Here is a 24,049-nt window from a genome sequence, read left to right on the forward strand (position 1 = left end):
ATCAAATACAAAGGTGAACTAAAATTTCCTAAGCAGATACCTATCGTGTCCTTAAAAATGGTGTGTCAGCAGTGAGCTTTCTTGATTAAAATCAGAACCGAGCAAATGCCTGTGCCCGTTCTTCCAAGCAAACAGTTTTCTGCGTGGCAAAGCTGTTTGGTTTATTTTTCATAAGCTTTTTAATCCTCTACATCCTGATCTTGTCTTAGCCTGGAGGGAATGCTTAGATTTTTTTGACCTGTTAGTTCCTGAAAACCTACTGCCAAAGTCTGTTGATACAATTTCTCATCCAAAGGTGGTTGGTTCACATAAGCACTGAAAGCTTTGAATACTTCTTTGACCTTTTTGATGCTTACCCTTCACTCATAACAATCCTTTCCACGTTAAATGTGCTCACTCATGCGTTTCTCGGTAGGGAGTTTACCATGTTTTTTTAGGGTGGAGTTCTCTTTGTGTCATTAAATTATTTTATTGATTTCCCTCTTTTAAAGAGGGGAAAAAAAAAAAGTTGGGGGAATAAAAGCCTTAGAGCGGTCGCTTCAGAAGAAAATACTTGAACAAAGACCTCTGGCATAACCTTTAATAATCCATGGCATTTAGATCTGCCTTCCATGTTTTATTAAAGTCTTATATTGTTTAGTAGTTTATTTTCGGTAGAATCTTTGTCTTTTCCTTTGGGATTTGGGGTAATGTTTTCCTGCAAAGGTCAAGCATTAAGAGACTACCCTGAATCTCTTTCCTTTCTGAAATGGAGCTGGTGATTTCACTGTAAAATTAAAAAGGTTTTTTTTTAAAAAAAAAAAAAGAAACGTGTTAATAAAAACCAAATCTTTGGTCTCCCTGCTGACTTTTTTTTTCCAGCCTTGAAGTAACTAAGACATACTTTTTGTTGCCCATTTTAGCCAATAAATATTTGAAAATGCTTCAGTACAGGAAAAGCTGGGATATTTGAGGGAACATACCTTTCTCATTAGGGTGTTGGGTCCAACCTTTAATGTCACACACGCTGCCAGCTCTAAAGGCTGATTGAAATCTTTAAAATCATTTGGTCTTTTGCTAGTTTTATCCAGAAGTGAAAAATGACCATTTTTTTCCAAAAACAAGTGCGTGCATGCATACAGAGAGGGAAACATAAGTCAAGTTTATTGAAGGAGCGCCGTGAAGGTAGTTGCAGAAGTGCTCATTTGTGGCAGAAGCACTTGGAGACAAACCATAGGTAGATGTAGGAAAATGTAAGGAGTTTCAGCAAGCGACCGAGGTCCTTTGGATGCTTGTGTGTGAAAGCCATGAGGGACTGGAGTATTACATCGGGTTCTAAGCAATTCACTGCTGATGTTGAGCTTTCTCTCCTTGTCCTGTGCAGCTGGACGACAGTGTCAGTGCAGCGGGAAGCTGGCACACGGTACGTGTCCCTGGCAGTGAGAACGAGCTGCGGCTCACCGAGCTGGAGCCTTCCAGCCTGTATGAAGTTTTAATGGTGGCGAGGAGTGCTGCTGGCGAAGGCCAGCCTGCTATGCTGACATTTCGCACCAGCAAAGGTAGGTGCAGCACAATGTGCCCTGTGTCCTAGGCTTTCGAGAGGACATTTATTTAAATTACATCAGCTGTATGTTGTCTGCTAAGTCATACATGAAACGCTCTGCAATTTAATTGCTGAAGAACAGCCTCTAATAACTAAAATAGCTGTGGGGCAAACTTCCCTGAGCATTACCAGGGCTGTTGGTAAGTAAAAGCTATTAAAAGCTTGATAATATTATTTTTGGGGTGATTATTAAGATTTATACTGTAAGGTTCCTCTTGCTTAAAGGAGCTAAGTCAGGGAGCAGCCTGTCCTTGTTCAAGTTTTTCAGAGTATCACAAAACAAACTCTCTGCACCATCAAGTTTTCGTATAGGAACAAAACTACTTCTGGTTTGCTTTGCAGACACCTCAGTGAAAATCTCTCAGCTGACCACAAGCCAGCTGTTTTGATAGTTGCCTGCAGACAGCAACAAGCAAACGAGCATTTCTAATCAAAGCAGGTTTTTTCTTTCAAGCTTGGACACTGGTGGCTGTACTCTTAAGCCTACAAACAATCGGATATTTTTCCTACTAATGGGCAAGAACCAGATAGCTTAAAATTTTATTAAGAATGTAATGCATTCGTGAAATCTGTGAATTCATGATAACATGTGTACTGCCACAGGCCAAAAGTCCACTCAGCCCAGCGTCCCAGGTCCAGCTGTGGCCAAACCCAGCTTCCATAGCATTTTTATTGAACGTCTTTCATGATTTCAGTGCGCAATATTCACCACCTGTTGTGATTTCGTGATGGGAGAGGGCTTTGAAACCGAGGCAGGAGCCGGCAGCATCAGCGTGAAGTGCAGTACTGCAGACATTAGTACTGCAGATGAATGGTCACTGACCCACAGTGCAAGAGTCCCTGGGCTGATAGGGAAAGTCTCCTCTCTTGTTCCCCTGAAGAAACTCCCTAACTGCTCTCCCGACTGTTTAGCTTGTGTTTTGGAGCCAGGGCTTTAGTCCCCTGTGCTGTAGCGTGTGATCTTGTGGAGTTATTTTCTTATCCAATCCCTGTGAAGAGGGAAAACAGTATTTTCTTATCCAATCCCTGAGCTGATGTACTGTATATCAAATCTTTCTTAGAAAGAACATCATCCTCAAAAAACACTCAGGCTCCGTCTCCACCGGTAGGCATTCCTAAACATCCCGTTGTTCACGAAGGGACGAATAATTTCGGTGTCGTCCTTCCAGACCTGTCTCGACACAGTGGAGGTAGGCGTGTGGATGGTTTGTAACCCATGTGCTAAAAGTTGTGTTGCAAACAGATGCGTCTAAGTTAACTTGTGTTTATTACTGCTCTAGGTGCTTGTATTACCTCTTCAATTTCCTATTTATTCCCTAGGCTTCTTTGTTACAGGTATTTTTCCTCTGTTGTGGGACTTCTGTGAGTGAGGTCAGATATCTGCCAGATTTTCTGTTCTTCTGTGTGTTTCCAGAGTAAAAGATCGTAGCTCATGCTTTTGGGATTAACTGAAAGGTTACCTTACTCCAGCCAGTGAGTTAGCATTTTAAGCACCTGCCTTGATACCTCAGGTTTCCACAGCAACGTTAAGTCACCAAGTAGTAGTGCATTTCTTACAGACTTTGGCATCTGTTGTGGGGTATTTGAAGCTATGAGTTTAGCCAATGCATGCCATAATCTGGTGAACATGTAATATTTCCAAGGATGCTGTTACCTGCATGTGTAGCTCTCAAAAAAAAAAAAAGTAAGATTTTCACGTATAACCCCCGTTCTTGCTGCTCATTTTTAAACCTGCCACTGCTTTTTGCTAAATACTCTGGTTTTCTCTTCCACCGTGAAAGATACAGAGGAAGAGTGGAAATGGGAGATGCCCGTGTCAGAGTTTTAAGTGCTCAAAGTGGATTATATCTGTTCTGAATGTTTTCCTCTGGCTTCCCAGGGATAGGCTTATTTCTGATGGCAGGAAGATACAACCACTTCCCCATAGGTGTGATTTTTAGCCTGGTTTCCAGTGAAAACAGCATGTTTATAGTCCTTTTTCACACCACCCCAACCTTTGAACTCATTAACCTGATTCAGGCAAATTTACTCAGGGGCTGAGACCTCAAAGGTGATTTGGTGTCTAAAGTTTGGGTAAAACCAAAGGGAAGTGGAGAGGTTTGTTAATAATGCAGGTGACGAGCGTTGCACGCTCGTGACAGTGCTAAATATCCACGGAGCCACACAAGGGGACACCTTACGTGTGTCCAGCTGCAAATGCTCAGCCTGCTTCATGCCCCCAAAGCTGCCAGCTTGCTGTTCCTTGCTCGGTTCCTTCTCTCATCAGTGACCAGTTCAGTGTTAATGAATGCAAGCTAGTTTAGTAAAGCCTTACAGCTCTTATCGGTCGCCAGAATGGTTATCACCGGATTTACTAACACCACCTCTTTCCGTTCTCTCTGTTCCACTGCTGTCTGTAACTTCAAGTGAGTTCAGTAAGTATATCCTTCGTTGCATGCTTTGTTTGCTCTTCATTCTCATTTCTCCGGCAATGCAGCCCTCATCAGTGTGGATGAGTTGAAGTCGCATGGGGTCTGGGGGAATTCCAGGGTTTTGAAAACGATAACCAAATTTTTCCTGTTCACTTAGTATATGTTTCTGTTCCCATGTAGAGATGGGTTGGGGTAGTGCAACACCGTATCTTTTTTGATTATTATATTGATAAAGTAAATGATTCCTCTGTTTTCTGCTCTTCAAGCATCTTTTCCAGAAGAGTAAGGGGACTAGTTATTACGGGAGGATTTAAGATTCTCCTCCTTAATACATGAAATCTAATTTAATCATCAGCAACTAGTTTAATCAGTTGCTACAGAAAATGAAGTTTCAGCTGACTCTAATCCTCTTGTAACTGAATTTCTCATTTCAGTTCCAGAAGCTCCTGACCGACCCACGATCTCCACAGCATCAGAATCATCTGTCTATGTCACGTGGATACCACGAGCAAACGGTGGCTCCCCCATTACCGCCTTTAAAGTGGAGTATAAACGCCTGGGTCGAAACAGTGACTGGCTAATTGCAGCTGATAACATTTCTCCTTCCAAGCTGTCTGTGGAAGTTCGTAACCTGCAGCCAGGTATTAAAAACGATCTTTCCTTCACCTCAGCTGTTGTTAACTGTTGTCTTTGCTTAGATGACTGTGCTCCTCCTGAGAGAATACTGCGACTCTTTGGTTGTTTCATTTTAACTTTGGCTTAGATTATTCTGTTTCTGGTTGGTTAGGTTTTTTGTGTGGAACAGGAGCTCATTACATGAATTCAAGTTGATTTCTGGCTTTCCAAGTGGGGGGGGGGGGGGCGGGGAAGGCACAAAAACCCCACCACCACCATAATTTAATACTCGTTCATGTGGAGAGGAGAGTTTTGTATTATGGCTATTTTTAACTTAATTGTCCTTCTGGTAAGCACTCAGAATGCAAAAACAGAAAAATGCATTGATGGAAAAACGTCTGTCCTGATTTATCCCAGTGTCCAGCCCTGAAAGCTCGGGGAAAAAGTGCAAGAGTAGGGGGAACGAATGATGATAGGTATCCTTTGAAGCATCTTCTTGGTGCCCACCAGTTTGCAGCTTTAGAGACTTCCTGAGCTGACGGAGGCATCTCCATCTCTGTGTGTCATAGCCTTTGGATTTTTCTTGAGTGAATTTCCCTAATCACTTTTAGAAGCTGTTTATATTTCTGATGTCCACATTAGTCTGTGGCAATGAGTCCTACGTTTTTTTCTAATTGGATGTTGTGGAAAAAGTACTTCCTAATCTGTTTAGTCTCCCCTTGAATCCTGTTTCTAGTGCTTGTTTTGCTACGACGTCTTCTTTCTTTCACTTTTTCCCTTAAAAGGAGACATGTATAGGTTCCGTGTGATTGCTGTGAACAATTATGGGGAGAGCCCACGCAGTGCAGCATCTCGCCCTTACCGAGTAGCCGGATTTACCAGCCGATTTTCCAACCGCCCTATCACAGGCCCTCACATTGCTTATACCGAAGCCATCAGTGACACTCAGATCATGTTAAAATGGACGGTAGGTATAACTATCTCCTGTTCTTCTCGCAGTTGCAGGCCAATTTTTACTGCTTTGGCTCTTAAAAGCCAAGGATTAAGAGCTGATTGCAGAGTAGTGAGTGGTGGTTTCAACCCCCTGAGACTCAGAGGTGATCTTTTTCCTAGAAAAGGGCTAAGATACTTCATGCTGGTATGGTAGAATCGGGTAACTTAATGGGCCATATGCCTCTCAAGCCCTTTGCCCCCCATTTCCAAACACTTTTTCCTCCTCCAAGACAGCCCTGTCAGTTGTTCGCTCCCTTTTGCGCTGTCTCCCAGCCTCCCTCCACCTCGCTTTCCCCTTCCAGCTCCCTGGGGATGCCACGCACCGCCTCCTCAGGTTACACCAGATGGCAGCTCCAGTGAAAGGCTGCAGCCGCCTTAGTCCACCTGCTTTGGCACAGACATATCAAGAGGCACCAGTGGGCTTAACTCTGTCCAAACCCCTGTTCGTGCCATGAGTTGCGGGCGCATTGGCTTCGTTTCCTGCAATTCCTGCTGCTTTTGTCAATCCAGGCTGCGATGGCTGGAAGCGGGTGCTGCGTTTAAAACCTGCCGTCTTCCCTCGCATCCAGTAGAGGTTTCACGTTAGAGAAACGTTTTCCTTTCCCCGTTACCTCGTCTTCTGTAAACAAGTACTTTAAAGTCCTTATTGAAAGCCACAGAAATTCTTTGCTCTTGTTTTGAAATCTAACCCCCTGGTGTACTTTGGAGGATTTAACGTGTAGAGTTCCCAGTGTTAGTTTGCTCTGCTAGCTCAGCCTTAAGAGATGTTAAGGATAATAAACTTAAAATAACCTCTTGTTCCTCAGGAGGCTGCATAACTTAAAGTAAAATATTCCTGAGCTGAATTTTAGAGCGACCTTAACTCTTTCTGAAGTAAAAATGGTCTTAACTTTTCCATTTCCATTAATCACGCAAATTTTCAGGCTGTTCATGGTCAAACCCTAATTGACGATTTGAAAAGTGATGTGGGAGGAAAGAGTCAGCCCCAGCTCAGTCTCTCGTCCCCATGCTACCCTCCTTTTTTCGGCTGGCCCGAGGAGTTCAGTGACAGAGAGCTTTTCTGCAGCACTGTGAGACCCTGGCGTTGTGCTCATCTTAGCTGTGTCCACACATCCACAGCGACTGATAATCCTCTTCTGTGTTGTAGCTTTTGTGCGAACCTCCCCGCACGCCTTGCTTGCACAAACTTATAAAAAAATAAATACATATTTCAAGGTGATAAGGGATTCGGTGATGATGGCTCAGCAGGACCCAATTAAAATTTCTCTTCTCTAACGCAGTCTTTTAAAATTATCTTTTAGTATATTACATCAAGCAACAACAACACACCCATCCAAGGATTTTATATCTATTATCGGCCTACGGACAGCGACAATGATAGTGACTACAAGAGGGATATCGTGGAAGGTACGGTGCAGCATACGCATGCTTAATAACACTACTCGATGGGGAAGAACATCATGTAGCCATGTTGGCTGTGTTTATATGAAATCTAAACTGCTTTTCCCAAACTAAGTCTTTACGATATATTTCACAGAAGTAGCTATCTCAACTACGTAACGTCAAGTTCTGCCCACACATGAACTTGTTTCTTCCTTCTGCAGTCTCTTCTACATGGAAACTTGAGAACTAAATAGTGGTTTTAAGTTTGTCTTGTTATACTGCTGCAAATCCTTAATGTAGGTCTATTTAAACTGGTTTAGCTTAAAGTAGCTGAGTAAAGAGAAAGCAGTGTAAATGAGATTTAACCCAGGGTTAAATCTCATCTGTGTTACAGACTGTACTAATAATTAGCCGGCTTTTAAGATGATTTACCCCAGCGTGGATTTTCTAAGCTAGGCAGTACCTTGTGTGTAATTGCCCTTCTCTCCTTTTACCTTGCTTAATTGCTTATCCTGCTAGAAGGAAGTTACTTTTAGCCTCAAGTGCTGTAGTACGCTGCAAATGCAGGTATGTTTGTGCTTCATTTTGCCTTTTAATCAGGTTATGGTTTTTTTCCCTGTGCATATTAGATCATCATTTTCCTGGAAGAAGTTATTAGATAATGTCTCTATTAGTCCAGAAGTGGAAAACCCTTTTAAAAATATTTTGCTTAATGTCCTTATTGCTTGGGCTGAGTAAACGTAGTGATCTCATTCTGTCCCGATGACGTTAATTATTTTTTCCCCTCATTTATTTCAGTTACAAGAGGAATGGGCCTTTATTTTGAAAATTTTCCCCTGCTAGACAATACTCCGCATAGTACTTTGATGCGTGACATAAGCTTTTGCACACTATAAAGCTATTAAAGATCGAGAGTTTCGGCTCAGAGGATTGCTTTAAAGAAGCTTATGCAGTCTGCACCTTCATCTGCAAATGCATTTTAGCCTTTGCTAGACAGAACTTGTGTGTTTATAAATCTTATACACTAAGCAGTTAGTTGTTTAAGTGGGCTCCACTGTGCTGTGAAATTAGCTTGTTTCTGATTTTTTTTCCGAGAGCGTGTGTGTGTGTGTGTATTGAACTCTTTGTGGCAGTCTGAAACCATTAGCAGCTGCTCTGCTCTGCCAAAGCCTGGAACAGAAACTCATTTGGTGGAAATATTTAAACTTAAACTTTTCTTTACTGTGCTCCCCTAAATTAAGAGAGAGAGCTATTTTCAATTAAAGTGTGATTGGAAGCATTTGATGTGAAATATGTAGAGAAACATGTGACTTAAGGTATTTTTGCCATAAATCACTTGTTCTTCACTTTTTTCCCCCTCTGTTACCTTTGAATTAATCTGTCTGTTTTTTGACAGGGAATTTTATCTTGAAATGACTGCATGAGTTGTGGAAAAAGTGTTGTGATGCCTGTATTAGCTAAGTACTTGCCGTAGGCTTTCCTTACCGTTTCCTGTTAAGTCTTGTCTTTCGAGACATTCAAAACTCCGCAGAAAGCTTTTTTTTTTCCTTATAAACGCTGCTACAGGCAAAATCAGATTTTATTTAAAGAAAAAAAAACAAGCAAAAAGCTTGACTCAGATGGCTCTTCGGTATCTTTCAGCAGCTTTAAGCAAAACCAAAGCAAAATCAGCCCTGTCCTGCATTGATGGTCTGAATTTCTCTGTTTCGAGGGTCCTGGAGATTGAATTTTAAATGTAAATGCAGTCTGATGTCAGTTGTTTAAATGTTTTTCCTTGCTAATGGTGCACGGAGAGGACAGTTAAAGTGCCTGTACTGATTCCAGTTCCACTAATGGTTTGAAGCGGAAACCTAAAACCTGGTGTAGTAATTACCGAAAGGAATGCTTGGGGGTGGGGGCGACGGGAAAACCAAGTATGAATCTTGGGAAAACGTGCGATTTAGGGAAAGGCCGGTTCCAGCTTCAGCCAGGGCTTGGCTGCCCCTACTTGGGATGCCCGGCGTGCAAGGGATGGAGCTCGGACCGTGTGGTGCATCCCCTCCTGAAACCCCTGAACCCAGATTGGGGGGGTCCTCCTGGGTACCCCCTGCCCTTTTTCAGCCGGGCAGGGGTATCTGCGCCTGGGCTTGGGTCCCGGAGAAGTTCGAACAGAGTCGTGGTGACAGCCCCCGCCAGCCGAGCAGGCTTTATTTTTTTTATTAATGCTTAAATCAGTAGGTGGTATGACAGTTTCTTAGAAACAGTGGAAACAGTTCAAGGTGGTATTTTCCAAGAGGGATTAAGAGCGCTCAAACAGTTAATTAAACTCCCTAAAAAAGAGAAAAAGAAAAAAAAAAGGGTCGCTGTTTATTAAAATTTGTCACAAGCCCGTGAAAGTAAAAACTGAGAGTGATTTATATTGAAGTGCTCAGTACTTCAGGAGGGTGTCTAAATGAAATGCTGGCCGGGAGCCAGAGATGACAAAACCATCCTATTAGAGAAGATTGCTTGGCTTGGGATCCGTCTCTGCAGGGGCAGGCAGCGCGAGAGACAGCCTCGCTGTCTAATTTTGTTTCCTAGTATGTTTAATAAAATGCGCGTTCAATTATTTGCGGTTTCGGCTGAATTGAGCAACCCAGATGTATCCTTCCTGCGAAAAACGGGTGGCTTCAGTCGGTACCTCGCATCTCTAGGGATCCTGCGGGATAGCAGACTGGGAGAGGGTCTTACCACAGTGGAGTTTTTCCCCTGTCCCAAGTTTAATCTGTTTTCTGTGGCAGTTTTCCCTTGTTACTTGCCCTGCGTATTGTAAATCACTTCACTGTATGCCACTAGCAAAGGAAAGCTTTTCCTCCAAAAAGTAGTTTGTAAAATGCTGTGGAACATTTTGGGGTAGAAGAGGGAGGTTTCATATTTAAGATACACAGAAGTGCCTGTTGATTTTAAATGTACAGATGCTGGAAACGTGGATGTCTTTTTTTTGAGTTTAGTGACTTCTGGGTTTTGTGGAGAAAGATTTTTATTCTTTTTTAATTGAAAATACTGAAACACCACTCCCCCCTTTATTCATCAAAAGGTTCTTCTAAGAATCTATTTCACAAGACAGTGCGAGTCTTACGATTTCAGGTAACTCCCTAAGTTGTTAATAGACTTTTTTGCTAACAGGAAAAGCTGCAGTACCCCTGCATTTTATAGAGAAAGGCGCTGTGACATACTCGTACCTAATTCTGGCTCGTGCGAGTAAATGAAATGCAGTTGATTTATTTTTTCTCCCCCCATAGGTACAAAGCAATGGCACTTGATAAATCACCTGCAGCCAGAAACCTCTTACGACATTAAAATGCAGTGCTATAACGAAGGTGGTGAAAGCGAGTACAGCAACGTGATGATCTGCGAAACCAAAGGTGAGCGCCGAAATAGCGCGTCTGCTCGCCCGCGGGACTGTGTGAAGGTGGCCTTTTGTGGCATGAAATATCCGCTGCGTTGAATTTTTTTGCAGTGCAAAAGTCAGCTGCAAAGACGACTGTAATTTTCTGGAATGTTTTGGAGGATTGTTTTGTCTTCCGAAGCTGGGATTGTTTTGAACATATGGAAACTGATACGTTGCACTCCCAAGAAAGGCTCTTAGCAAAGCTCTGCAGATTTGCCTGGCCTAAGAGATAGTATTGTTGTTCTGGGTTGGGTGTTTTTTTTTTTTTGCTGTGCTGATAGCCTCTCCTTAGGAGACAACCATGCTCTTGAAGATGACAGAATTGATTTGTATGTCTGTTTTATGTCTTCGGGGCTCTGTGACACGTTGTATAAGTGCAGAGCACAGCAATTGATGGTTATGTTGGCTGCCTCCATCACTAATCCTGCATGCCTCTGGCACAAAGTTTGTACTGTTCTCTGGAAGTGTCAGATATGGCAGTCACATTTATTTTGCAAAGAATTCCTGTCTCCTTTAATCTCTAAACCCAAGTAAGGCTGTAAAGGGAAAATGCAGACAGTAAACTTCAAATGCAGTGCTACGAAAAAATGTTTTTAAAAAAAAGAAAAAAAGCCCTCTAGGAGCGGAAGCATCAAAATTTAGCTAAGTTAGTAGTGAAGCCTTTGAAAGAAGGGCTAGGAGCTGCAGGGTTTCAGGCTACACGCACGGTTGGCCTTCCTGCTGCAAGGAATGTAACTTTCTTCCGTAATTTTAAAATTGGCAAGATGTAATCTGTCGTTCATACTGGCTCTTCCTTCAAATGCGTCTTCTCCAGACTCGGGAGTGATCCAGCTTATCTAACATATCTGCGTGGAGGTGCTTGTGTCTCTCTGACCAGCTTCACTCTGAAGCCAGGCACCTCTTTTAGGTTTTTAAGTGTCAAATGGAATGAATCTGAGTTGTGGTGCGCTGAAAACTAATGTAAATTTAATTCCTGGGTTAAACTAGCATCTCGTTTTCTGTGATTTTCTGTTCAGCTCTTAGTATCTGCAATAGTATGGTTTTGAAAACAGGGTTAGCAGGGTTCACATCAGATAAAAGTAGGTCATCTGGCAGTGGTTGGGCGATAGAAATGCATGTTGTGGTTTTTCCTGACCTCAGAAGTGGAAAGATTTGCGCTCTTTCGAGTTGGGAGTTAGTGGAGTTCTAGCCGTGCGTATGTCGAGTTGCTCGTTAAAGTTTCGAGTGACCTCAATGAGAGGGTTAGCAAGCTGGGTAATAACCATTTTCCAAGGCAAATAGTTATTACCCAATAGTAGTTGGCCTGCTCGTTACGGGTTTTAATATTGACTTGGAAGCTTTCTCTTTGAGGCATTAGGATTCTAACTCAGCAGTAATCATTTTCATTTCATAATGAAAAAACACATTTAGAAAATGCATTTCGCGAATGTACCCCTACTTGTCTCTTATTTCATGCAGTGAAACGCATGCCGGGAGCATCCGAATATCCAGTGAAGGACCTGAGTACGCCCCCGAATCCCCCCGACCGGGTTGGGGGAAGCGGAGCTGGGCCTTCGAACGGCCCCGTTCGGAGCAGTGACATGCTGTACTTGATCGTGGGCTGCGTCCTTGGAGTGATGGTCCTTATTCTCATCGTTTTCATTGCCATGTGTCTGTGGAAGAACCGTCAGCAAAACGCCATGCAGAGTGAGTTATTTTTGGTTTCCTTTCATGATGAAAGTATTATCAGGGTAAAATTAGTGACGTTCACATTACGTTTTGTGAATGGGAAGTGGTTTCCTGTTATAAGCCAACTGGCATTTATTTAGAGACTTGTACTTTCTAGGTGTGCCTTAGGTGAAGATTTCCTTTTTTTTTTTTAAGAGCAGCAATGTCTCCATTTCTTTGCATTGATCCTCGCTGCCCTGCTGCATTGCTGTATGGTTGTGCTGCAGTTTCACCCAAAGAACGGTGCTTGGGCAAAGTTTCTTCACCTTATGTTTAACTTTAAGCACCTGCATAGGTTTCTGCTTATTGCAGTGGTAGAACTTGTGTGTAATCCTAAGCACTTGTTAAAACATGGAGACTTTAAACCCCGGATTTCTTCCTCGCCCTCTCTGGTGTATATCTGGAAAGAAAAAGAACTCGCAGCACTTGGAGGACAAGTCCCTTGTTACCTCAGTCCCTTCATGGTAAAATGGAGTTTAATGTCCGAGTCTTTGAGAGGTGTTCATAAGGAGAAACCTGCCAGGTTGCGAGTAGGAGCCTTGAGCGGACACACCAGAGGTTAAGCATGCTTCGCAAGGTGCTCTGTACCCACCAAACGACTCTGTGCTAGCAGAATCTCTTCTCTAGTCTTTTCTGTTTGTAATGCATAAATCGGCCTTGCTCTTTCCACAGCCTGGGGTTATTTTTAAATGTCCTTATTCTCTGACAAAGAGAAATGAAACAAAACTTCTTGCAAGATAAGATAGTGTCTTCAACTGTGGCCCAGAGAGATTTTCTGGAAGTAGTTCGTAGCAGATAGCAGAGGGCCTATTGATTATACAAATGGCCCGTGTTCAGGACACTCTTCGTAGTGACTGACGTCAGCTGAGACCTTTCAGACCAGCGTTCTTGGTCTGTTCTCCAGGATGTGGCTGTTTTCCATTTCTACATTTGTGTACTAAGCGCTTAGGTATTACAGTTAATTTTCAAAAGCTGTAGAAAGAGAAAATAAGTTTCTTTTGTTTCTTACAGACGCTCGTTTAACTTTTCGTTTGGCAATAAATATGCTTTCGGTAATAATGTCTTTTGCAGAATATGACCCTCCTGGCTATCTCTACCAAGGGGCGGATATTAACGGGCAAATGATTGAGTACACGACCTTACCCGGCACAAGCCGAGTCAATGGCAGCATCCACGGAAACTTCATAAGCAACGGCGGCCTCAGCAACGGCTGTCCGCACGTCCATCATAAAGTTGCTAATGGAGTTAATGGGATCATGAATGGAGGAGCTGGGCTGTACCCAGGGCACACCAACTCCCTGTCCAGGACGCACATGGACTACGAACATCCCCACCATCTTGTGAACGTAAGCTCCTCCACCGGGTGGAAGGCTCAGCCTAGACCTTGAGATTTAGTCAGATGTTGTAGGAGCAGGCTTAATTCGGGTGGGGGAAATACTCATCCATTGATAACAGCCAGTTCCACTAAATTACTTATCCCAGAGGAAGCAACTAGGCTGATATTTCTGATACAGACATCATGGTTTTCATTTGAGAATATCAGATGACAGCAAGAATTCCACTTACTCTGGGAAATCTGCCTCTACCCTCCTCCTTAACAGCATGTAAGCTCTGAGAATGCTTCAGTACTGGGCTGAGATACTTTACTTGTACATATGGTATTTCTCAATCTTCAAGTTAAATAGATTTAATTATAGCTGCTTATTCTGCAGCTTTATGGATCACCCGTTTTTCCCCCACCTGTTTCAGATCTGTAACTCTAAGCAATGCTATTAATTATGGCAAAGCACGAATGTAGCAGGAGGTTCCATAAAATAAAATGCCCCATACATCTTGAAATGCAGCGACGTAATAACGCTGTCTTGGGTTTTTTTTTCAGTCCCTTGTTTGTGACTGTTGAGACAGGCTCATTTTTTGTTTTGAAATTTAAAATAAAATTAAAAACTAATTTAAGTCTGTGATCCAGCCTTTGTATGCTGTGGAAAAATACTTCATTTGCTGAAATGTGTCCCGTTTCCAAGAGAGAATAATGATTTCATTATTGTCTATGGAAACAGATGGCTTGTATTCAAGCTTACTAAACTTGCTCAAAACTGTGAACATTGCCCAGGAAAACTGAAAGAAAAAGTTCAAAAGTCTGAATAACCCATGCTGTTTCTGGATAAAAAAAAAATGGGGCTATTGTTTGCGTTAGTAATTGAACGCAAGCACTTCATTTTATTGAACAACAAATTAGCACTTGCACAGTAGTTGCCACTTCAGTTAACTCCAGCTTTGAGTCCAGACCAGTTGGTTCTCCACCTGATTCTGTCTTTGGTCTGCTCATGTAGCAAGAAGTGCCGCTTTTCAGTTGCTTTCAAGAGCAACCAAAGCCCAAACCATGGTTTTTTGGACCTGTCCAACCTCCCAGTGGGTGAAACTCTCCGAAGTCCTCAACTGTACAAGCCCTCAGGCAGGGAAGATTTTTGCAGTGCTCAGAAGCTCACCTGTGACAAAGGTTGGGGGCTTGCATTGATGTTTTGTCCCTCCTATTTTTTATATATTTTTTTTGGAAGGAAGGACATACGCACGTGGTAACACAGGTCTCGGTGCATGGAGCTCCTCTGTGCCGCGAGATGGGACACGCAACGCCGCTGTCTCGTTGCGAATAGTTGACTGGGTTGAGTTTTTCTTTCCCCCCCTCCATGTTGTCAGAAAGTTTGAGTCACGCAATCTCTTCCCGCATAGAAGGACCAGGACTGGCACTCGGGTGAGGCAGAGCAGAGGAACAGGATGTTCTCATCCTCGTTAGGACTCTCTTTATTGTTTCATTGATTGGGCTGAATTAGGAAGAGAGAAACTGGCCAGGATGGCAATCAAGACTAATTAGGAATTTCCTCAGTGCTCCCTATCGCACTGAGCGGCCTCAAAACTGAAGGATGAGCCCTGCTTTTGCAGAAATAGGGATTGTTAGAAGTTACCTACCACTTGAAATCTCAAAAATCAGGTGAGCTTTCCCAAACTGGCTCCTCTCCTGAAACGGCGTGGTAGCCCGGCTCCGCAGCGCCGTTTTCAAGCGGCTCCCGCGTCAGTGTCCGCCTAGTCTTTAACAATGAGGTATGTGTTAATCTGGGCATTTTTACTTGCTTGTAATGGCCCTTTCAGCCAAAACTAACAACACAAAATCCCTCTCACCCAGAGTCATTGCTGGCTAAGGAATTACCCCATCTGTGAAAATATTAAATGTTTCAAAAATCAGTGTAGCGAAGTAAACTGATCTAATCGGAGTAATTACAGGAAAGTGGGATGGGTTTACGTTGTGACATCAGCCCTGCAAATTTAATACTCTGTCTCCCCAAACGGGCACAGTTTGCTAATGAACAGCAATTTGCTTTCATGTCTGTCATCAGTGTTAAAAATAAACATATTTACAGTGTGTTTATTAAATCAAACCTGAGCGTATTAAGCTGAAAACAGACCAGGGAAATTACCACATACTTGTCTAAGCTGCAGTTATTTATTTTTCTCTGACACACATGCTGGCAAAAACCCTCCGCTTGACTTTGTATAATAGCTCAGTGTTGCCACGCCACGTTACAGGGCACGAATCTGAAGATTGATAAGGTGATTAGAGCTTGAAAACCGAGTGAAAGGGCTTGGGGCGGTAGCTTGAGCTGAACTGCCTCCTCGGTGACTCTCTTTTCTATGTTCAAATAGCAATTGAGTTTTATTGTTGTTTTTTTAATCCTTCATGCTGCAGGGCGGTGGGATGTACACAGCAGTGCCGCAGGCTGATCCCTCGGAGTGCGTCAATTGCCGAAATTGTCGGAACAATAACAGGTGATGTAAAACTCGCAGGAAGGCAGGACCTTCACGAACGCAAGCCCTCACTCTGTGGGCTGTGTTAAAGCTGGGGCAAACAAAAGCAGAGACCTTGAGTCCTGGCCGAGGGTACAGAGAAGCTCGATGTCAGCGTATGACTCGGAGAACAGTTGGTGATTGTCTGTGGGATGGAATAAAACGAGTTATTAACCCCCCCGAGCTCATTTTGCTCATCATATTCCTCTGATGCTCACTAGGAAGTGAGGCAGGTTGGGCACTGGATTTTTTTTTTTTTTTAAGCCTATTTCCTGTGTTTTCTTCAGTTTGGAGATAACAAAATCATTCCATATGGAGTTTGTCAAGTAGGATTTAATTGGTCTTCTGTATTTTACATTTCCTGCCATTCTCTTCAGAACACCGACGAACTAGAGTCGCAGCTTTGCTTTCACAACGCTATCCTCTGTAAAACATGGGATTTGAGGTTCTTCAGGCCTTCAGGAGCAGTCTGGCCAGCCGTTGTCAGTGTGATGTACTTTTTTTGCCTGAGAAAAAGGATTCTTCTATAGAACGAGGGAAAAATCTGTCTTCTACGTTGTAGCTGGGAGTCTGGATTTTTATTAGGTTTTTCACTTTTGAAAGTTTTAAAGAATGTCTTTCCAGGCTTCTGACTGAATCTCTGGTTATTTTAATGACTAAAAATAGGGCTGAACGTCAGACATGCTGGACTGCTCTGGCTGGTAAATTCTGGATTCGTTTCAATCATACTTTGAATTTTCTGTCTTATTAAAAATGTCAGGTGTACATCTGGAGAAGTTGAGTTGAAATTAAGCTGTTGTCAAAGGCAGAAAACCTGTTCATTTTATTTTCATCGTTTTACTTCTGAAAAGATAACTTACAATAGGCTTTAAATTCTTCCTCCTTCCATAAATACACATGTGATAGTGTGATGGAGACGGGCAGCTACTCACAGGTAGAGCTGGGCACGCTTTGTCCAGACCAGTGTCACGGTTGGTCTCCGGGGAAAGCGAGCTACCGTTTCCTTAGAAGCCAATTGTCTGTTTTCAAGGCAGGCTGTGTAACAGCAGTCATCAAGATGTGTACGACCGGCCATAATTTGGAACATGCTGTATTTGTTATGCCATAATTAAGAGCTTTATTTCCAGTTTTAAGCATATTTAAGTTTTTAATTGCCCTTTTTTCTTAAGAAAGCGGGGAGAATGGCTTCCATCCTCTGCAGCGGTACTGTTCCTCCCAGATGGGTCATCAGCAGGGCCTGAACTTTGAATTTTCACATCCCTGTTCTATATTTGACTGCTTGATAGAGAAACAAGTTGTCCTTTACAGCTGCCTTACCCCAGAGGGGACCATTAACCTCCGTTTGGCAGGAGAGCTGTGCAGCCGGGACCGCTCCGTTCCCTTTCTGGTGCTGGGGGAATGGAAGGAGGACATGGGAGAGGGGAACGGGGAGGACCAGAAACGTGCCTGAATATTACACCAGGGGCCGGGGAGCTGGATGTATGGCCAGGGCGAGGAGGAGGAGGAGGAGAAAGACCTGGTGGGTTAGCGCAGTCAAATTGGTAGGTTTGGCAAGTGGGAATTTGGGGCTAGAGTCTTTTCCCCATGTTTGTTCCACCTCGTAGCTACTTCACACAGGTCAGGGCTGTCTCCTCTGTCTGGTCTCTTGTTTGCGCGGAGAGGACCCGTGCCTTGTCCCGCTCTCGAGTCATTGCACCTTGTGTACTAAAACCAGGCAATTCCCTCTGCAAAACACCCGCGTGGTAACAGAGAGAAGTAGGTTCAAGTGGAAACACCTCTAGCAGGGTGACGGTCTCTAACTCGTGAGCATTTCACGTGCACCTTGGCGCTGCTAATTCCTAAATGAGCCTATTTCCACCAAACGCCTGGAGTTCTTGCTGATTTGGGTTGAGTTTAGCAGTTGTTTGAATTGTGACCACGTGCAAATGAATCCTAAAGGTTTAGCGTATTTAATAGCTGGCTACCGTGGCTGTTTTCAGCAACAGCCATCTCGGAGCAGGTTTTATTATTACGGTGGTGAAATCCCTCGATCTTCTGTTTAAATTAGCACTTTATGCTCTCGTAACTGCTCGTGGAGGCTTGCCAGAGGTAGAAGTTGCTGAAAGGTGGATACCCGCTTTGCTATTGTGGACAAAGCTGGTAAGACGAGTGTGGTTTACGCTTGTTACGTTAGGATTGAGAACTGATTTTTTTTCCCTTCTCTGGTGCTTTTGCACTAAAGCTTTCTAGATACCTGATGGTTGCAGAGGAATTTACGGTTTTGCAGATCTCTCTTCTTTGCAAATTTGCTTTAGTCCGATCAGAAATCTGAAATACATATTTCAAATAAACCAGTCTCGGTCTGTTTTTCCAGCTCTTTACATCTAACTTATGCTGGTGTGGGCTTTTAAGTCGGGTTATAGTTTGGTAGGATTTTAGCACCAAGAATTGATAGAAAATGTGTTTTCTGCAGCAGGCATCTTACACCGCTATTCACGCACACTCTGCTCTGGGTATACCAATGGCTAGTTTCCATCAAAATGTGGTTATTTAAGCATAAAAGGCTGAACTGCTGTCTTGAAACATCATTCAAGCCCATGCAGTAATACAAGGAACTACGCCGACCTCTGTATCTTTAAAAAGAAAGCCCCATAAACATGTGAAACCAAACATTTGAAATGGGTTCCTGTAAGAATATTTTTTTTTAAATAATAAGTGAGTGCAGTCAAAACCTCTGTGGAAAGAAATGCAAACTAATAAATGGATTTGTTTGAAGACCAGATGTGTTTCATGTGGATTCTTCAGTGGCTTCTGTGGTATTTTGGTACTTGGAATAATGATTTTGGAGGCAGTTAAGGGAGCGGAAGGACAAAATAGGAGAGCGAAGGTTGGTGCTGCTCCATCCTCGCCGCGTTCGGGAGGGGAGTGGGCTCCCGGGGCGATACCACAGCCGCTGGAGGGATCCCCCCTTGTTCCCGTGTTTTGGCTTTGCGAGCAAAACATCCGCCGGGGGGGAAACTTGCTCCAGTTTCTCCTCTAGAAAGTTTATTTGCGCTATTTGTGGATGTTTTGTTGCTCTTTCAGTTCTGGCAATATTGATCGCGGTTTTCAGGTGAAAGTATAAACTGAGGCTCTAAAGGAGCTTGTAGGACAAATCCCTCAAGAGGGATGTTTTTATGCCTCGCCGTGACCTTTTTAATGGAATAAAAGTGCTTTTAGGGGAGTTGGGCAGGACCTTACTGTGACTGCCAAGCTTAATGTCACCCGGTTTTAAATCCAGTTTAGTACTTTGGTGCTGAGAGCTCAGCTGCTATCAAAGTAGGATACCCTGTCGGTGATGATGTCAAAGTCCATCTTCCCCCCCTTTTCCAGCAATATAATGATCAGCTCCGCTCGGTTTTGGGCCAGAATCACTCTAAAGAAACGCGCCAGGTAAGCTAGCACCTGAACAGCCAGATCCCAGCTATCAATTCTTTTTATATTTCAAAATGCCAGCGCTTAGGTAGCATCCCAGTAATAACCAGCTTCCTCTAGCAAGACGCATTAGGCTTGTCACCGTGAGCAGAACAGGCGATGGATATATTTAAATTTGGCAGCAAAAGAAAAAAAAAAAAAATCCATGCTCCGAGTTGCATCCGTATCGGCGTATAAAAAACTCGAAGCCTGTTTAGCCTTCGCGGGAGCGTTTCGGAGTATCGCTGGCCCGCGGAGGGTCTGAACGCTCTCTATCCTCATTTCGGCGCTTTGCTTTTATCTGCGGACCCATCCCTGTTCTGCACCACAAAACACGGAGCGTTTTGGGGGGTGGTTTCCCAAAGTTTATGGCAGCCGTACAAGCGAACCTTTTACTTTTGCGGTAATTATGGTTTTGTAGAAAACCACACTGAAGTGTGATTTTTGGGCTTTCTTACATAGGAATTGCTTATATAAATGTTCGCTGAGGCCACGTTGTTCGTGGGGCTCCAAACGCTGCAGGCATTTTCCCTGCTTGCTGCAGTGGTATGCGTGCCTCTTAAGGTCCAGCTCCTTTTTGTTTAAAGGTTGAATAACTTGGCTATAACAACGGATTTAGCAGTTTAACTTCAATTTCACAGCCTTACACACATATTATAGGGCCACAGTCTGAGCTACACAGCAGAGGTGGGGTTCATATTTATAATATTGCATATATTTTTCTAATTTGCATTCACTCCGATAACGCTTAGTGTTTATTTTCCAAGGTACTTCAGTTTGCTGTTTGGGTTTCAAATTTGAGCTCTTTTTCTTGGCAGTGAAAAGCTGTTTTATGGGGCTGCCACGATGGAGAAATGGACTCACAAGTCAGGTCATCGGGTCACAATCGATGGGAGAAGTAACCATGTTTTGAATGTTTTCAGCTTTCTGTTGGGGGGGAAAAAAAGCGCTCAACCCTTTTCTTAATGTCAGGATTGATCCAAAAATATATTTAAAACTGATTTGGCAAGCTCTCTGACTGTTGTTACAGTGAATGACATGCGGTAAAGTACTTAAAAATTGCAGTTTCTCAAGATAAGTGGTGGAAAGAAGCTCTGCGTAACCCCGCTTTGGCTTATGTCCTGTCTGCAGGTGTTTCACCAAAACCAACGGCACTTTCAGCAGCAACGCGCTACCCGTCGTGCCCATCGTAGCACCTTATCAGCAGGACGGTTTGGAGATGAAACCTCTGAATCACCACGTCATGGTGGCCATGTGCTTGGCCTCCACCGTCCCCGAGCATAGCGCCCGACTGGAGGAGGACGGCAAGGAGAAAGCGGAGCAGCCCTCCGCCCAGCATCCCTGCTGTCGAGAAGGCATGAACCGGCTCTCCGTGGATTACACGGACGGTGAGATGTTCTGGAGAGGACACCGCCCAGCTTTGAAGCCGTGAATATTCTGTAGAACAGCTGTAGGGTGCTTAATTTATTGCGGAGAAGCTAGTAATTAAGCCCGCAACAGACCTGGCTTTTTGAGAGAGGTTAAGCGTTCCGCCTTTCCCATCGCGGAAGACGGGAGCAGCGATGCTCAGGTGCCTGTGGCTGTCGTGCCCTTCGTGATTGATGCCTCTAAACGGCGCTCATCGAGCAGGCGCGCTCCAGAGAACGAGGCTGTGACTGATTTATGCTGGCTCGCAGTTGCCTGCACCTTACAGCATACCCGTGGTCTCCCGAAACTGCTGAAATGCTACCTAATGAGTTCTCCCCTAATGAGCAGGCATCCGTGACGGCTGGAGCCATCCCGTAGGCAAGAGCAGGCGCAGAAGTGGAGGTGGGAGTTGGGCTGACCTAATCGGCGTGACCTATTCGATAGCAGTGCCGGCGGCGCGCTCGGATGGAGCCCATGCTCTGAGCTGTTGCCTAATATTTTGTGCCTGGTACGCTGGGAATGAGCCTGAGCTCTAAGAGCATCACCTGCTTTTATTAATCTGAATTTTTTGGGCTTGTGGGTTGAGAAAGAGGAGATGATCTACCTAAAAAAAAAAAACCAAACCCCAACCAACCCACCCTGCTCTTGCTTTGCAGGTGACGGCTGCGTGCACTCGGAAACGTCGAACCACATTTTGAGCTGGAGTCCACTTATTCTGCAGCCTGTTTCGAAGGACTGTAAGGAAAAACCAGGATGGAGTTCATCCGGAGTCACCTTAAACGGTTCCGGGGACCTTCGGCAGCTCCAGCTGCAGGAAACCTGAGGAAGTGACCGTTGTCCCCACTTAACGCCAGTAACTGCACAGCAGAGTCGCTGAAAGGGAGTGATGGAGGGATGTTAATTATAACAGAGAGAGTCACTATTTATTTTTTTGTAGTAGTGTCGTATGAATGTATCTTGTTTTTAAAAATGGTTGCCTTTTTATATTATTTATGCCTTGAAATTCCTTCCCCCCCACCCCACCCATGCACCGCGAAACTAGCCTGGTTATGTGTATAAAAAAAGAATTGTAATAATATAAAGAACAAGGATGGGAAGTATGGAGTGTGTTTTCCATGGCCTTTTACCAGCGCGAGAAGCACTTCCGAGAAGTCCGATACAGGGATTTAGCGGAGCGGGTCTGATGCTTGCGACCGATCGCTGCCGCCTCCCTGGCAGCTCGGCGTCGCAGTACTCGAACCCTCCTTTCCATAAACGCCTCCCGTCCTCTTTCGGTTTCTCCGGGAAGAACCCGGTGGGTAAATAAGAAAATAAATAAAAATGAACCTCGGCCGAGTCTGTACGGCGCAGCTTGAGAAGCGGAGCTCAGTTTGGCGACTCTTTGTGTCTTTAGGTGCTTGATAACCCTTGTGTTTGCAGAAGCGCGGGTGAAAATCCAGCCTGTCCAACCTTCCCGTGTGCAGAAGACAAAATCCAGTTCAACTGCACACTTAACTCCTCGGTTTGAGGGAATACTAATGGCTTGAATAGCCTCTGAAACGAAACGAGTCGTGTTGAAGCAGCTCCCCCCGGCCCTGCGCACGGCTGTAAGAAACCTGCCTGCCCCTCGGAAACAGTATGATGTAGGTGTTGCAACGTTAACTGCAGGGTTTGGGGCTTTTTTTTTTTTTTTTTTTCCCCTTTCCAAATTTAATCAGAGTAAATAAAACAAACCGGTGCTTGTAAAGCACTCCCTCCCCCCAAAAAATCAAGAGCTCATAACCCCAGAAATGAGGCACATAAATTACAATTACGGCCGCCCCGAGGCGACACGTGTGCAGCCGCCTTTTCACCGAGCGACTATTTTTCTAGCCAGCGCCAGCCGCGGGGCTGGGAAGGGAGGAAGCGATGCCGGCCTGGCTGGAACTGCTGCAAACCCCTCGGGGAGCAAAGGCGCTGCAGGTGCAGCGAGCCGCTTTGCGAGCGAGGGGGTTTTGGGGAGCGATTTCTGTTCCGGGAGGAAGCTCTTGCGCTCTGCTTTGGGTAGCAGCATCTCTCTGTGGGCTGTTTTAAGTGTTGGGGTGGGGTTTTTTGCCCTTTTATTGTATTGTTTATAAATATATCAAATTTTTTTTTGCCTTTGTTTTTAGGGTTCTGCATCCTCCCAGCCAGAGCTGCCTCTAATCCTGAAGCTCCCTGCAAACCCAGCCTGGACCTCGCACCGCGAAACCCATGGGCTTCGACTGCCACCTACCCCGCAGCCGCTGCAAAGCCCTGCTCTTCCCTCTTCAATTTATCTCCTCCTCTCCTAAACCCGGCCTTCTCCCTCTGCTCCTCGCAGCGTGGCTTTACCCTCGCTGGATTTTTTTCCGTCGCAAGAGCGGCTGCAAGGCTTTTCCCCGGTTTCCAACGGAGATTGGCAGGCGAGTGGTTGGGTTTTACATCTGGCTGCTTTGTTTTCCCCAAACGCTGAGATTTCACCACATTTTTAAACGACCTTGCTTAAATAAGACCCTGCACACGCTCCCCTTTATCGTGGTTGTCTCGTATAACGACGCTATATTTTCCTAAGAAGCTGTACTACTCCTTTGCAAATCACATGTGTTTTGAAATGATGTAGTTTTTGCAGGGTTTGGGGGTTTGGGTTTTTATTTTTTGGGGTGGTTTGATAAAGAGTGATGCTGCTTTATGGCAGGAGTGGGGATTGATACTCCATGGGCACTGAAATGAGGTTGGTTCTCATCGCTCGATACTCAGCCGACAGGTTATTAATCAAATACAGGAGAAAATGGCCAGAAACGCTCTCGTTTATCACACATACCAGAAAACGAGGACTGAGGAAAGCCGGGGACCCCTCGACCCTTTCCTTGGACCCTGCCTCCCTCCGTGCTTGCGCAGACGTGGGGAAAGACCATCGCTATTTTTAACATCCTGCGTTTTGGCCTAAAAATGGGGAGTTTGGGGTGAAGATGAGAACCCTTTCCCACCCCACCTCAGCTTTGTGTCTGTCTTCGTACCGCATAAAATACAGCGCGGTCCCAAAACGGCATCCAGGACCGCAGGCCACGCAAGCCCTTGGGCTGCGAGCGGACCTTCGGCCCTTGGGGTTTTTTTTCTCCCAGTGGTGAGAAAAGATTTATTTTAGCCTAAATATTTATTTTAGCTCCAGATTAACCGAAGTCTTGAGGCTGTGCCGGAGGGGATTTTGCCGGGAGTCGCCCAGCTTATCCCCGTGCTCGCCCTGTGCAGCTTTTTATAGCCGGGGGTAAAACCTGGTGTGAGCTTTTTGGCGAA

General features: G+C 44.5%; 1 protein-coding gene across 1 annotated transcript in view; it reads left to right on the forward strand.

Annotated features, from left to right (window-relative positions):
* The window catches only part of CDON (cell adhesion associated, oncogene regulated), a 54,532-nt gene extending 32,758 nt beyond the window's left edge, over positions 1-21,774 (forward strand). Inside the window, exons 10-20 of the mRNA XM_059829602.1 lie at positions 1,364-1,538; positions 2,644-2,772; positions 4,428-4,634; positions 5,394-5,575; positions 6,903-7,008; positions 10,245-10,367; positions 11,852-12,079; positions 13,172-13,446; positions 15,840-15,919; positions 20,501-20,757; positions 21,433-21,774. Of these exons, the coding sequence (XP_059685585.1) occupies positions 1,364-1,538; positions 2,644-2,772; positions 4,428-4,634; positions 5,394-5,575; positions 6,903-7,008; positions 10,245-10,367; positions 11,852-12,079; positions 13,172-13,446; positions 15,840-15,919; positions 20,501-20,757; positions 21,433-21,599 (1,929 nt within the window). The 3' untranslated portion in view covers positions 21,600-21,774. The remainder of the gene's footprint in view (positions 1-1,363; positions 1,539-2,643; positions 2,773-4,427; positions 4,635-5,393; positions 5,576-6,902; positions 7,009-10,244; positions 10,368-11,851; positions 12,080-13,171; positions 13,447-15,839; positions 15,920-20,500; positions 20,758-21,432) is intronic.
* The last annotated feature ends 2,275 nt before the right edge of the window (positions 21,775-24,049 follow it).

The sequence above is a fragment of the Gavia stellata genome, chromosome 26, assembly GCF_030936135.1.
Source record: "Gavia stellata isolate bGavSte3 chromosome 26, bGavSte3.hap2, whole genome shotgun sequence".
Lineage (NCBI taxonomy): Eukaryota > Metazoa > Chordata > Aves > Gaviiformes > Gaviidae > Gavia > Gavia stellata.